Source organism: Rhinichthys klamathensis, unplaced genomic scaffold (assembly GCF_029890125.1).
Source record: "Rhinichthys klamathensis goyatoka isolate OS25496 unplaced genomic scaffold, OSU_Roscu_1.1 h1tg000325l_1, whole genome shotgun sequence".
NCBI lineage: Eukaryota > Metazoa > Chordata > Actinopteri > Cypriniformes > Leuciscidae > Rhinichthys > Rhinichthys klamathensis.
Window position 1 is genome coordinate 3,196,474 of NW_026606840.1, and position 15,444 is coordinate 3,211,917.

Genomic DNA, 15,444 nt, shown 5'->3' on the forward strand with positions numbered 1-15,444 from the left:
TTTGCTTTGAAATTATTAAGGCGGTCAATTTACCATGTTACTTTAGTGTGATTAATTAATTATAATGTTAAAAGGTTCAGTAAGCACTTTTAATGTTTTTGAAAGAAGTATCTCATGCTCACCAAGGCTGCATTTATTTGAACAAAAATACAGTAAAAACAATATTGTTGTAAAATATTATTCATATTTAAAATAAACAGAATTTTCTGTACCTATTTCTCCAGTATTCAGTCACATGATCCTTTAGAAATCATTATAATGCTGATTTGGTGCTCAAGATAAATGTCTCATTATTATCAATGTTGAAATAACATTTCGACAGTTGTGCTGTTTAAATAAATAGTGATACAATATATTCAGGATTCTTTGATGAATAAAAAAACCCTTCATTTATTTGAAATGTAAATCATCATAAATGTCATTACTGTTACTTTTGATCAATTTAATGCATCCTTGCTGAATAAAATTATTGATTTCTTTAAAAAAAAAAACATCATATACAGTATGAGAAAATAGAAGGTTCGTCTTTTTTCTTTCAGAAATGTAATTTTCTAATGATTGTGTATGTTTATGTTGTTTTGTTTTGTGTGTTTAGTGGGAGAAGGCTCTTTCTGTGGCCCCTGGTGTCTCCATGAAATACTGGAAAAAGCTCATGCAAAGGTATCTCATATACTGCTCTGCATTTGTAAATCCGATGTTGTGAGTTTTTCACCATTTATTAACTGCTCAATGTAGGAGAGCAGACCAGCTCATGCAAGAAGGCAATGATGATGTCATCCCATACTGCATCGCCACTGGTGAGGTGAAAAAGCTAGTGAATTTCTTCACCTCTAGAGGTCAGCTGAAGGAAGCTGTGCTGGTGGCTCAGGTACAGGGCACTGTTATCTTTTTACCCATTTAGAGAGTTGTTGTAAGACTGTGAACCTCTGTGTTGAGTTTCATAATAAATGAGACTATGGGCCAGATTTAATAAACAGGGCAAATTAGCGCCGATAAGAGCTTCCAAAAAGAATTGATGGGAGTGGAGAGTTCTGCGTGTGACCTACTGACGACGTGCAAATTAAAGAACACAGACAAAGCCGGATCATTTCCATAATGACCAACGCAATCTACCAGGAGCAGCGCAAATTATCATCTGGTTTAAGACATGTTTTTTTATGTGGTAAATAATTGGGCCAATACGAGTAAATAGACTAGCGCAAACCTTAGTAAATCACCCTGCATGATTCATTTAAAGTGAATAATTTAAGGTCAGCTGCAAAAATAACTCTGTCCACGCTATTTCAGCGCTAATTTTTCACTGTGTCCTAAGTAAATCCTGACAGTAGTTTAACGCCAAAAGAGGGTTTGCATTGGCGCAATCTGTTAGTAAATCTGGCCCTATAGCCTATATTATAAATGAGAATGCACTTTGTTTTATCAGGGTGCTTGTGAAGGCAATATCCATGGCCCTCAGATCACATCTATAAACCATGCCGCAAACTCAGACAATGACAACATAGAAAAATACTGCGGGTAAGTTATACTTAGTTTAAGCCGAAATCAAGTGTTTCACCTCTCTTTTTCTTACCCACTCTCCCCTCCTCTGTCTAGGATGTTGCACAGAGTATGTAAAGAGCTGGCTGAGTGGTATTTCCAAGATGGCCGTGCTGTGTTGGCAGCTTGCTGTCATCTAGCTGTAGACAACACAGAAGTAAGCTCACAATAATGAGCGATATGATTGAACACCAATAGCAACATTTAAAATCAGACTAACCACTAACAATATCATGTCAATGTTTAGACAATAAATAACACGATAAAGCCCAATTGTAGGACAATTTAATATAAATTATTATTTTTATTATTTTCAAGACAGTTGCTCTGCTTTTTAAAAGTTTTGGGTCAGTAATTTTGTGAAATATAATCTATTTTAATATATTTTAAAATGTAATTTATTTCTGTGATGGCAAAGCATCATTACTCCAGTCAGTCACATGATCCTTTACAAAGGATTCTAATATGCTGATTTGCTACTCAATAAACATTTCCTATTATTGTCAATGTTGGAAACGGTTGTGCTGCTCAATATTTTTGTGATACATTTTTTCTAGGATTCTTTGATGAATAGCAAGTTCAGAAGAAAAGCGTTTTTTTTTATATATATTTTCATTGTAACCATGTAAAAGTATTTGTCACTTTTGATCAGTTTGGTGTGTCCTGGCTACATAAAAGAAATAAAAAATAAAAAGTCATTACTGACCCCAAACTTTTGAATGTTAGTGCATATGTCAGACAGTATAAATTAAAGGTAGTACAAAAACGACTACCGTGAGGTATAAATACTTGTTTGCCTTTATAGTAATGAGACCTGAATGATGTTTAATTGTCATAAAAATGTCACAATGCAAAACATCTTAATGATTCTTAAAATATGCTTGATTTGTTTAGAGTATTTTATATAAGTCTTGTTAGGCTAGTGATGTATGATGTTCTATGAGTGTTTAGATAAGGAGTTTTTATCTTCTTGTGTCAGCTGGCTATGGCATCTCTGATCAGAGGCAATGAGCTGGAGCTGGCAGTGTGTGTGGGCACAGTCCTGGGAGAATCAGCCTGTAAAGCCACCCACTACGTTCTGGAGCTCTTGGCCAGGAAATACATGACCACTGCCACCTGGTAAGCATACAACTGATCAATGCATCTTTGCATCTTTTCTTAAACACAAAAGGGAAAAATGGAAAAAAAGGGAAATTACCAAATATGTAACTTTGAATCACATTTCCTTTAAAATAGTTCGCACACTTTCCTGCAAATGCAACCCATCTCTTATCATCAGTCATGCACAGAAGTGTTAACATGATCCTGATAGTCATCCTTACTGCACACCTGTTACATTTTTCATTTCCATTTCTCTCTAGCTTTCCATCTGTGGCATACAGGTATTTTCTCTGCCTCCCTTTTCTGCCTCCCTGGTTCATATCCTTAATGCTTATTCATAACGTCTCGGGTTACTTCACTGTAACCCTGTTCCCAGAAAAAGCAGAACGAGATGCTGCACTGATCAGCGCATTGGGAACGTCTTTAACGTGACCAGCTGTGAATATGTGTGCAACACATCAATTAAATTGACCCGGAACTTTTATTGCCTCAGGCGGTGACGTAACCGGAGCGCGCACGCGCCGTGAGACTATAATAATAATAATAATTAGTTACATTTATATAGCGCTTTTTCTGGGACCTCAAAGCGCTTCACATATGGAAGGGGGGAATCTCCTCAACCACCACCAATGTGCAGCATCCACTTGGATGATGCGACGGCAGCCATATTGCGCCAGAACGCCCACCACACACCAGCTTATTGTTGGAGAGGAGACAGTGATGAAGCCAATTAGTATGATAGTATGGTATAAGTAGATGAGTCACAGCTGCATCGACAGGATATTTTGTCTGAAGAGCAGTCCTGGGACATCTTCAGCACGGCAATACAGCGCAGCATCTCGTTCCGCTTTTTCAGGGAACAGGGTTACAGTCAAGTAAACCGAGACGTTCCCTTTCAAAAGCTACAATCGATGCTGCGCTGATCAGCGCATTGGGGACAAGAATACCCAAGCCGCCGTGCTTGGAGGTGTCTGGACCCCTTACGGTTGTGTAGTGTGTGTTCACAAGAACGCAAGAAGGTCTAAGGCATGAGCTTGTGATGTCGACCCAAGGACGTGTGAGCCCGGAGTGGCATGAACATCCAAATTATAGAATCTTATGAATGTGTGTGGAGAGGACTAGCCTGCCGCATCACAAACATGCTGTAGGGGGGCACCCCCCGCCAAGGCTTGGGAAGAAGTGACCCCCCTAGTAGAATGAGTCCTGATGCCTACTGGCGAAGCTTGACTGCGCGCCTCATAGGCAAGGGCAATAGCATCTCTCACCCAATGTGAAATTGTCTGTTTTGTGGCGGCCGCCTCTGTTACGGTCTCCATGACAAACAAATAGATGCTCTGACTTACACCACTAGCTAGTGTGGTGGACGTAGGTCTGAAGAGCATGGACTGGACACAGTCTGTGAAGTCTCTCCTGACCCGGCGTTGTGAATGGCGGAGGGCAGAAGGCCTCAAGAGTGACCTGATATACGGTCGAGAAGGGGACCATAGGGTAGTCAGGATGAGGATGCAAGATTATTTTAAAAGCAGTGATAGCCATAAGAAAAACCATCTTAAAAGTCAGAAGTTTATCAGACGATAACCCTAGAGGTTCAAAAGGGGGTCTCAACCAGACCCTCCAGGACTATAGCTAAGTCCCATGAAGGGATCTTGGTTTTAACAGGAGGCCTAAGCCTCCACAAACAAAGCGGGCAAACAGAGGATGTTTCTAAAGTGGCACCCCGTCAATCAAGGCGTGGGAAGTCGATAAAGCGGCCACATAAACCCTGAGAGTGGTGGAGCATGTGCCTGCTGATAATTTTTCTTTGCAGGAAGTCCAGAACTGAAGCTATCTGGCAGTTAACTAGATCTGCATTACGTGCAGTGCACCACCTTTCAAAGACACCCCATTTATTGGCATAACATCCTCTAGTGGAGGGAGCCCTAGCACTGAGAATGGTCTCTATGATTTCAGCTGAAAAACCAGTGTCCCTCAGTTGGTACCCTTCCGGGGGCCAAGCATGAAGGTTCTACATCTTGGGCTGGGGATATTGTCCCCTGCGTTTGAGACTGAAGGTCCCTCCTGTTCGGTATCGCCCAGTGCGAGCCGTCGAGGAGAGATATTATTCACAATAACCAAACTCTGTTCAGCCAACAAGATGCTATCAGTAAGAGGCAAGGACCCTTGATGACAAACCTTGGCCAGGACTCCCACTAGAACATGGTAGCCCTTTAACTGCTGGAGGAAGTACTTCAGGGCCAGAAATACAGCCATCAATTTGAGGCAATTGATATACCAATCGAGATGATGCCTCCCCAGATCCCTCTGGGCGGGAGAGAAAACGCTCTTCTTCGCGTTGCATCTCAGCCCCAGAGAGAGAAGATGAGCGGGGATCGATCTCGATGTCGAAGCGCAAGCTCTTGAGACTGGGCCAGTATCGGCCAATCGTCTATGTAACATGGTTAGGTCGAATGGGGGGACCCGATATTGTTAAGCTTCGCCCCCAAAAGCAAACCTCTGGAACTTCCTGTGTTGTGGCAATATTACTATGTGAAAATATGCATCTTTAAGATCGACCGTGAAGAACCAATCACGATGTTGAATTTGCAACACGATCTTCTTGATAGTTAGCATCTTGCACTTGAGCATTCTGACGGAACGGTTCAAGCCTCAAAGATCTAAAAACGGACGCAGTCCCCCATTTTTCCCTGTTACCGCAGATGCAGCTACTCCTGTTTCACGGTAGTGGGAACCACGCCGTTAAAACGAGGAGGGCAACTTATTCCTTTTTACTGTCTTTAGGACAGTACTACTAAGAGATACCCGGCAGTAGCTTTCACGCTGCCAAAGTCTCTTTAAAGGGGTACCAATTTTAATACTTCCTGTTGGGTAATGTTAAATGTTAAATGCGGGGATGTTACAGTGGTTTCGTGAGGGTGTCAGGTAGGAGCTGATTGATGTATTTTACATGCCCTGTCCCGAAGGGGCACACCCCCACAGACCTGGGACAAAAAAAAGCTTTTTTGTCTCAGGTCTATTATGAGGCTTGCTGAGCGTGACGAGCCGGTCACGTCTTTACGAGGGGGAGCGCAACTCGCCACACTCTGCTTTTGAGCCCCCCTTTTTTGTTTTTGTTTTTTAAGCAGATCAGCCTTGTATACCTGCAACACTGCCATAGTGTGCAGAGCAGCACCAGTCTGACCCCCACCAGCGTGGATGCTATTATACACGACTTGGTGGGGAGTGCTGACTCCTTAAATGACGATGAGCCCCAAAGAAGAGATAGCCCGCGAGCGTCTCTTCAGACTGACGCATCATCGTATAACCACAAGCCCCTGCACCCACGATAGTCTAATAAGTTGACGTCGAGGGCACAAAGACTGAGGTTTTCCCCATGAACGAGTTTACGTCATGGAGATCCTCAAGGAGGGCAGTCTAGCTTTAATCTGGCCACGGCACGAGTCACCACCTCGAGTAACCTCTCACATGCTTTATCATAACGAGAGAAGTGCTCAGAGGCGGCACTCTCAAAATCCATCATTCTTATTTTATTTTATTTTATATTTTTTTATATTTAATTCCTCAGAATTAAATGTGGCCAAAGAACAGCCAGACAATATATTACTACAAGCATTATTTATCATATCATCTCATGCTAACCCTAACCGTAACCCTAATTCCATCCATCCATCCATCTTCTGCTTATCCGGGGCCGGGTCGCAGGGGCAGCAGTCTAAGCAGAGATGCCCAGACTTCCCTCTCCCTAGACACTTCCTCCAGCTCTTCCGGGGGGACACCGAGGCGTTCCCAGGCCAGCCGGGAGACATAGTCCCTCCAGTGTGTCCTAGGTCTTCTCCGGGGTCTCCTCCCAGTGGGACGTGCCTGGAACACTTTCCCGGGAAGGCGTCCAGGAGGCATCCGGAACAGACGCCCAAGCATCCTCAGCTGACCCCTCTCGATGTGGAGGAGCAGCGGCTCTACACTGAGCTCCTCCCGAGTGACCGAGCTTCTCAACCTATCTCTAAGGGATAGCCCAGCCACCCTGCGGAGAAAGCTTATTTCGGCCGCCTGTATCCGGGATCTTGTCCTTTCGGTCATGACCCAAAGCTCATGACCATAGGTGAGAGTAGGGACGTAGATTGACCGGTAAATCGAGAGCTCCGCCTTGCGGCCCAGCTCCTTCTTCACCACGACAGGCCGGTACATCGACCGCATTACTGCAGAAGCTGCACCAATCCGTCTGTCAATCTCCCGTTCCATCCTTCCCTAACTCGTGAACAAAACCCCAAGATACTTAAACTCCTCCACTTGAGGCAGGAACTCTACACCAACCTGAAGTGGGCAAACCACCCTTTTCCGACTGAGGACCCCCACCAGCATGAATAAATACAGCCAAATATCAATCAGACAAGCAAACATGGTCTTGATGACCGGCTGTGTTTAAATGTTTCATAATATCAGCCTGGTATGGTATGCCTGTAACACAGCCATGGTGTGCAGCGCAGTACCAGCCTGACCCGCTGCTGAAAATGCATCTGATAATGCAATCCCAGGGGAGAGATAGCTTGCGAGCGTCTCTCCAATCTGAGGCAGCATCATATAATCGCGTGTCTTCGCACCCGCATTAGTCGAATGGGTCGACGTCGAGAGCACAAAGACATGCAATGTATGTTATATATTTATAAACTTTGAGTGTTTTATGGGACTCTTTTTGCTGTGATCAGTGTAATCTGGCCACTGCATGAGTGATCACCCCGAGCAGTTCTCCTTTTATCATCACGAGAGGAACGCTCGGAGGCGGCGAACCACGAGATTCAGTGTCCTCTGCCCGAGCCAAAGAAGCGCCGAGGCACGCTTCGGTAGTCAGGCAAAAGGACATCGCGATCTGGAGAGAGAGCGAGCGATAGGGACGCACCCGTCTCTTGCTCCTCAGCCAGATCGACACGCGAGCCCCACAATCGCATTGTGGGTGCTACCCCTTTGAAATAAGCGAACGCGAAGCAATTTAACTGTGAACATCCCACAGTGCTCGCAATCACCATGCTCAAACGCAAGGGCAGCATGCTCTTTCCCCAAACAAACAAAACAGCATTGGTGTGTGTCTGATTCATCCATAGGACGTGAACATGGAGGCACACACCATTTGTTTTGTAAATCACTGTTTTTTTTGTTGTTGTTTGTTTTTCTCTTTTTCTTTCACTTGTCAGACAGTGACTACGTTTTCATGCAGCCAATAACCCGTTCAAAACCGGGATATTTGCAATAACCCGGTCACGCACGGCTATGTAAACACCGGCAAAAACCCGAATATGCTCATATCCCGGATTTTAAAAACCGGGATATTATACCTGGGGTACCCCTTTTCTAACCCGAATTTTTGGTCATGTAAACGTGTATCGGCATATCCCCATCAAAAGGACATAACCCGAATATTGGCTGCATGTAAACGTAGTCAGTGTAGAGCAGTGGTTTTCAATCTTGGTCCTGGGGAGCCACTGCTCTGCACATTTTATATGTCTCCTTTATCTGACACACCCACTTCAGTTAATAAAGCTCTTTCCTAACGAGCTGATGATCTGAATCAGGTGTGTTAAATGAGGGAGACATACAAACTGTGCAGAGCTGTGGCTCCCCAGGACTAGGTTTGAGAACCACTAGTGTAGAGGAAAAAGAGAGAGATTTTTCTGCGCACTGCCTAGCAAAAACCAACTCTTATCAGAGGAAACAGAGAGCTTTTGAGATCTTGAGAAGCACACACATCACAGTATGGTCTGAAGACAAAAGACCTGTCGATGCAGCTGTGGCTCATCTATTTAGCCTTGCGTCACCGCCCGAGGCTATAAAAGTTCCGGGTCAATTTCATTGACGTGTTGCACACATTCACAGCTGGTCACGTTAAAGACGTTCCCAATGCGCTGATCAGCGCAGCATCAATTGTAGCTTTTGAAAGGGAACAGATTATCTCTTTAATACTATAAATCATGACTGCGAGCCCCCTTCAGGATTTCATCTGTTGACATTTTCAAATGCATTCAGTCAACTTTAACTACCCATGTTAATATAACTAAGGTGATCATTGACGTACAGTATTCTTAGGTGCCACATTCAAAAATTTAACTTGTCCTCATTTACTCACTCTCATTTTTGTCAAACCTTTTTTTCTTCTTTGGAACTGATTTTCCATTCAAAAATGTTAAAAAGTGAAAAAAGACTGCAAAGCATTAAAAGGGATACAAAATGTATTTTTGTGATGGCAAAAATGAATTTTCACCAGTCTTCAGTGTAAATGTGATCCCTCAGAAATCATTTTAATATGCTGATTTAGTGCTCAAATAACATTTCTTATTATCACAGTTGAAAAACCATTGTGCTGCCTAATATTTTTGGGGAAACCGTGATACTTTTTTTTTTTTTTTTTTTTACAATTATTTGATGCTGTTCAAAAGCATTTTTTAAATATATATTTTTTTGAAACAATGTAAAATTCTTTACTGTTAAGATGCCTTTTGATTGTTGCATTTAAAACATCCTTGCTGAATAAAAATATTAGTTTCTTTCAAATATATAAAATATAAATATATGATATATATATATATATGTATGTATGTATATCAAAAACTCACTTTTTGTTTTCAACAGAACAAATAAAATATTTATCCACTTTTCCCATTACTTAACTCATGCTGCATTGGGTCTTCTACTCTCCAGGGATCTTGCAGCCAGATTACTTCAGATGATCCCTGATAACGAGATCTTGTTAGCCAAACTGTGTGCCTTCTACCCTGGCAGCTCAGCCGAAATCAACGACCTGCACGACAAGGTGACTACCTCATTCATATGTCTCAATGCTGCATATTTATACCGGACTAATTAGTCTTAAATCGATTAAAATGTTATAAGTTCCCATTAATTTGAGAAGGAATTGTGGCCATTTGCTCAACAACATTCAACAATCTAATGAAAAATAATTATCATATTGAGTGTGAAGGTCCAAACAAGAACATAATAGTGTTTATTATTTGACGTGAATATGGTATTTTTCTGCACAGGGAGAAATGCATTTATTTATTTATTTGTTTATTTTTCTAAGTTCAATCATTATTACTATTTTATTTTTCCCAGTGTGGTCTACCGACTTTAGAAGAATGTAAAGAGCTTGCTGAGAATACACATGCTGAGGGAGAAATCTTCCAAGCAGTAAAGTATTACCTCCTGAGCACAGAACCAGAAAAGGCTCTTCCCATCGGGATCACATTTGTCAAAGGTGAGTGTCTGAGAGACTCGGTTCATGTCTCAAAGCAGTGCCATTTCCAGCATGCCCACATTCTGCAGACAATGCATATATAGGCCTACTTCCATTTTCTCAAGCAAACTTTTAAATGTTGATTGAACGATTAAATGTAGAAAAAGTTGACTCACTAATGATGCACTTGAATAATTTGTGTTTTTTTGTCAAAGTATGGGAACTTTATATTTTGTTGTAAAAGTGTTATTTCTAGTCACCATTAGAGTGATTAGCGTTTTCTTCTGTGAAGTTTTTTCCATTTCAGTGAGTGTATACAATTTGTTTTGATGTATAGAAGTGACTATATAAACAATATATATGTTACTATATATAGACTCTGTTTGCTAAACAAACTGAAACACAAGTTAGACAAACTAACAAAGTTCAACATAAATGTTATGTAATGTTTATGCTACTTTTAACTTAAAATGCAAGCTTATCGAACTTGAATCCACAAGCAACATTATTTGTTTTGACTTTATAGAATATAATTCAATTGTTTGCTGAAAACAAAGACCAATTTTAATTGTTAAGCTGATACAAGTATATTCAGAAAAAATCCACAAGACTTAATCATTCAAAGGCATAATTGTTGCCTTGAAGAATTAAAAGGGACCTATTGTTTGGGGTCTACTAGACTAGGTTTTCATGCTTGAATGTTCATAAAACACATTATTTTTCACATATTTTACAGTGTTGCAGCACCTCTCCTCCCAATCTGTCAGTAACGCTCTGGAGTGCGTTTCCCGTACAATGACGTAACTCGCTGCTTCACTACCATAGTACAATGCATCGTTGAAGAAATCAACTAGCTAATCACGACTGTTTCCCGAAACCGTATTGTCGCAAATTGGTCGGTCAACCACGTTGGTTAATGATGTCACACAGGTGGTCGAGTAATAACTACTTTTAATGAATTTGTTTGAGATCGAATTAATGCTAGATGTTTTGCTATAAATTACAGACATGTCATCTGAGGACTATCTCATATTTTTCTCAGTTATTTGCTTTATTTTGATTCAATCATAGGCTCATTCTTACGTTGTAGAGCACATTCCCACATGTGCACTCTTCAAAAACGGTGCTTTAAATCTATTGACAAACTAAAAGATGTAAAGGACATTTGTCTTCTAAATAAAAGATACTGATTGTACTGAATGTCAGATTGTACAGTACTTGCTTATTTGGCTTAAGATAAGGATTTATTAAGTCCACATGTTATAAAAACAAGAAACTATGCTTCTAACCACAGGTCGAGAGCTGTCGTTCCAACCACACAGCTTTGCGATGCTGTTTGCGAATGTTCATTGGAACGATGGTTTCGGGAAACACAGACTCGTTGAACTACGCTGATAACGACGGAACTTGCGAACATAGTTGGCTAACGATGCTTTTGGGAAACGAACCCCTCTTTAGTTACCATCTCTATGAAGCCCCTCCTTCTGAAAAGTGCAATGTGCTCTGATTGGTCAGCTGGTCAAGTGTGTTGTGATTGGTCAACCGCTTCCAGTTTCGGAAATGTCACGCCCCTTACCATAACTGCGAGTTTCAACACGCTACTAACGCAAATTAACCTGGCCTTGTCCCTTTATTACGTATATGCCTTGGGTGGGAATTATTTAAATGAGGGATATTGTGATGTGTACGTTCCCATAAGAAAACTCAAGGTGTTTCAGAGAGTTCAGAAACAGTGCATACTAATTTAGAGAAAAACTTTGTGCTTGCCTTTGGGCTTTCTAACTTTGCAGACCTTTTTTATGCTCAAACAACATTACACACTAAAGAAAGTTGAAAATGTGTGTGTGTGTGGGGGGGGGGGGGGGGGGGGGTCATAACAGGACGCCTTTAAATGTCTTAATTGGACCAACAATTACTTACTCTCTCTGCCCTCATAGAGCAGCTGAGCTCTCCTGACTGGGCGATGGACTCAGTGTTCCACATCCTAGACCTGCTGAGCTACATCAGAACAGACCATCTTATTCTTCCAAAGTGTAGTGAGTAAGTCAATTACCTTCCCTCAAAAACACCTGTCATTGATGTAATTTATTGTAGCTTGCATTCTATGTTCATCTCATTTTCTCTCTCTGTCTTTGGCTAGAGACCGCAATGAGTTGCTTATTCTCTGTGGGTATATTGGTGCACTATTAGCCATTGGGAGACAGTATTCAAGTATAGTGCCAGCACTGTATGAATATACAAGGTATGCTAACTGTGGGATTTATATCAAGTAACTCAGTTATTGGTGATCACAAGTAATGTCTCTCTTTCTCTCTCTCTCTCTCTCTCTCTCTCTCTCTCTCTCTCTCTCTCTCTCTCTCTCTCTCTCTCTCTCTCTCTCTCTCTCTCTCTCTCTCTCTCTCTCTCTCTCTCTCTCTCTCTATTATCCTCCATCAGTCAGCTGCTGAAGAGAAGAGAGGTGGCTGTACCACTGCAGATAGAGCAGTTGTCTGTAGAGTTGGAGGCCTGGAGAGCCTGCACACAATCCCTCAAGTCTGTACCACAATACGTTACTCTAATTCATAACAAACAACAGCTCTGTACCAAGACCTACTTAGACAGTATTTTAAAGCATCATAGGCTATTCCAAACAGTATGCAGCAAAATTATAAGATACCTTATTTTGAACAATTTCCAAGCCAGCATTGTATTTATACCTCATGAACAAGGCAATCCCAAAATGCACTGCAGTTAGGTTGCTACCTTAACCCTCTGGGGTCCAACGTGTTTTTGGGGTCCTTGAGATGTTTTGACATACTCTGACATTTGTGCTTTTTTCAGTTGCTTATAAACAAATTACTGGCAAATGTGTAATTACACTCTATTTAGCACAAACAGGGCTACCATAATATGTTATCAACATGTATGTACATGTTTGTATTTTTGAGAGAATATTGTTTATGCGTGGTTATTGAAAAAACTAAAAACTTAAAGTTTCTGAAATAAGGCCACAAAACACATACTAAATATGTGTCCACAAGACTTTTGACTAATGGATGTTGTCGCCTAGAGTTTTTTCTTCAAAATGATCTGAAAATCATCCTGCCTTATCATTCACATAAAACAATAGATTGGTTTAAATATAAAAATGACACTTTTTGTATGGAAAGGCAATATGCGCAGGGGTGTGACCTGCTGTGATTCACACCTGAGAAGACAATGGGCCCGCATAATGAGCGCATAATGGGGCTGCATACTAATGACCCTTTCATTCAGGTGTGTCACTGAGCCACAAGAATGCAATGACAATATATATATATATATATATATATAGGCCTATATAATACAAAATTGGTTCACAGTTCCAATTATTTATTTATTTTTCAAATTGTGCTTGCAAATTGTATAATATCAAATGTAAACATTTCTAGTAATTGTGCAGTTAATTCTCATACTGTTTTTACAGAAAGATTGGGAATATACCCCAAATGTGTCACTAATAAAACACAATACAAATAATTTAAAGAGGAGGCTTATATTGAGCTTTTAAGATTTACCTAAGATTTATTTATATGTAGCCTACATATATTTTTGCTATTTTAATAAAAAGGTTACAATTACAACAACAATTAAAATTAACTATATTTCAAATGTAATCTTTCTTTGTATACTAAAGTATACATTTTATCATACATATTTCACAGTTGCGGATTAATTAGTTTGAATATAGCCTGCAATCGAACAAACACTATAATAACATCTTAGCAAACAAGCTTATTTGATGTGGCAGTATTTTACAGTAAAACGACATCTTGTCTTTCATATGTAACATATCGTTTTTATGATTAGGAAATATAAATGTTAATTTGCAGTTTAATACGTTGCTTATACAAAAATATTTTATTTCAACATATTTCAGTCGATTTTTACTCATCTCAGTATTGGAATATAGTTAGGTAAAAGCTGTTCATTCATTCACACACAAAAATGCGATTCATATTCAAACAGTCTTTTTGTTTACAGACACTATTTCATATCGCGATTAGAACAAAGCACATGAAAATAAAGAATGTACCTATTCCTCAGCTGGATCCGTTGCTCCTCCAAATGAAACTACCTGCACTTCTGAGGTAATTTTTTCCAGGATTATTATTAAGATAGTAGTATTCCTCACAGCGTCGTAAATATGAGTCTCTTTCGGTGGGTTATCCAGCTGATGTGGGCGTGGATCGCCTCAGAGCATTTGTGTTTGAATAGAGCGCGCGCTCCGTGGGCGTGGTCAAATTAACTTTAATGACCTGAGACGAGAACGATTATCATCCCTCTCTTTTCGTACAGATTACATAAAATGAGAAAATTTGTTTTTTATATAAATTACTTCATTTAAAAGAAGACAATTCAGTCTTCATGCCTGTGTAGAGCGCGCGCTCCGTGGGCGTGGTCAAATTAACTTTAATGACCTGAGACGAGAACGATTATCATCCCTCTCTTTTCGTACAGATTACATAAAATGAGAAAATTTGTTTTTTATATAAATTACTTCATTTAAAAGAAGACAATTCAGTCTTCATGCCTGTGTGCCTGTATACCTGTTTGACTGAGTATTTGCAGAGTTACATTTTTCGGACGCGTTTCAGAATGGACTTCACTGACAGAGAGAACGCAGAACGCGCATCATGTTTATTTTTCTTTATTAGGCGAAAAGCACAACACTTTGTTTTTATTGTGAGGTTCCACAAAAAAAATACAATCTTAACAGGATCAAATGATGTACAACACTTATATGTAAGATCAAAATCAACAGAGTAATTTGAGTCTCTTTTGCACTGATAAGGAAAAAAGTGAGCTGGTATCACCGGCGAGACCGCCGACCCCAGAGTGTTAAGCCCAAAATAAACTTCAATTTTGAGGTAAACACTTAGCGTATGTGTACATCCGGACACATGGTCTATCAAAGTATACTTGATTTGAGAGCGTAAGCAGACACGGGTGGTTCACACATGCACACTAGACAGTTCCATCTCCAGTGTCTGTGCTATTTCTCGGAAGTTATGACCAGTAAAAATGTCTTTGTACCCTTAAATTCAGCATGAAATGACAATTCACTATCTATTTTCTAAATGCATGGTATTGGTCTTATTGTGAACGATTCCTCTGTGTATATGTTTCTTTCTTTCTTTCTTTCTTTCTTTCTTTCTTTCTTTCTTTCTTTCTTTCTTTCTTTTTCTTTCTTTCTTTCTTTCTTTTTTGACCCGTCATTTTTAATCAGTCATAACTAACTTCTAGTGATGAGGACAGACTGATGTACGCAGGACTTCTCCAATCATTGAGTCAGCTTAAACCCCGCCCCTGCAAGCTTGTATTCATGCTCCCATTTTTTAATGCAATGCCCACAAGTCCCTAAAAAAAGTCCCTGCCCTACATTTCTGACAATACTTTACAATCGGATGTACATTAAAATGGAATAAAAGATTTGTTGCCACTTCTGTATCAACACGACTTTAAACAAGAGTTGCGGGTATCTATTAAATGCCTCACACATTGACTTGTTAACAGGGTCCTTGTCTATTGTAGTTGTTCAGTCTCTACTTTTTTCTTTTTCCATAGTG

General features: G+C 40.3%; 1 protein-coding gene across 4 annotated transcripts in view; it reads left to right on the forward strand.

Moving 5' to 3' along the window:
• wdr17 (WD repeat domain 17) overlaps positions 1-15,444 on the forward strand; it is a 42,429-nt gene that overhangs the window by 25,495 nt on the left and 1,490 nt on the right. For 3 of the 4 annotated variants that reach the window (XM_056271811.1, XM_056271809.1, XM_056271808.1), the window contains exons 18-28: positions 596-660; positions 736-868; positions 1,424-1,515; positions 1,594-1,693; positions 2,516-2,655; positions 2,898-2,918; positions 9,322-9,433; positions 9,736-9,877; positions 11,794-11,896; positions 11,997-12,098; positions 12,293-12,388. In XM_056271811.1, the coding sequence (XP_056127786.1) occupies positions 596-660; positions 736-868; positions 1,424-1,515; positions 1,594-1,693; positions 2,516-2,655; positions 2,898-2,918; positions 9,322-9,433; positions 9,736-9,877; positions 11,794-11,896; positions 11,997-12,098; positions 12,293-12,388 (1,106 nt within the window). The remainder of the gene's footprint in view (positions 1-595; positions 661-735; positions 869-1,423; positions 1,516-1,593; positions 1,694-2,515; positions 2,656-2,897; positions 2,919-9,321; positions 9,434-9,735; positions 9,878-11,793; positions 11,897-11,996; positions 12,099-12,292; positions 12,389-15,444) is intronic. The other variant, XM_056271810.1, reaches the window with a different exon arrangement.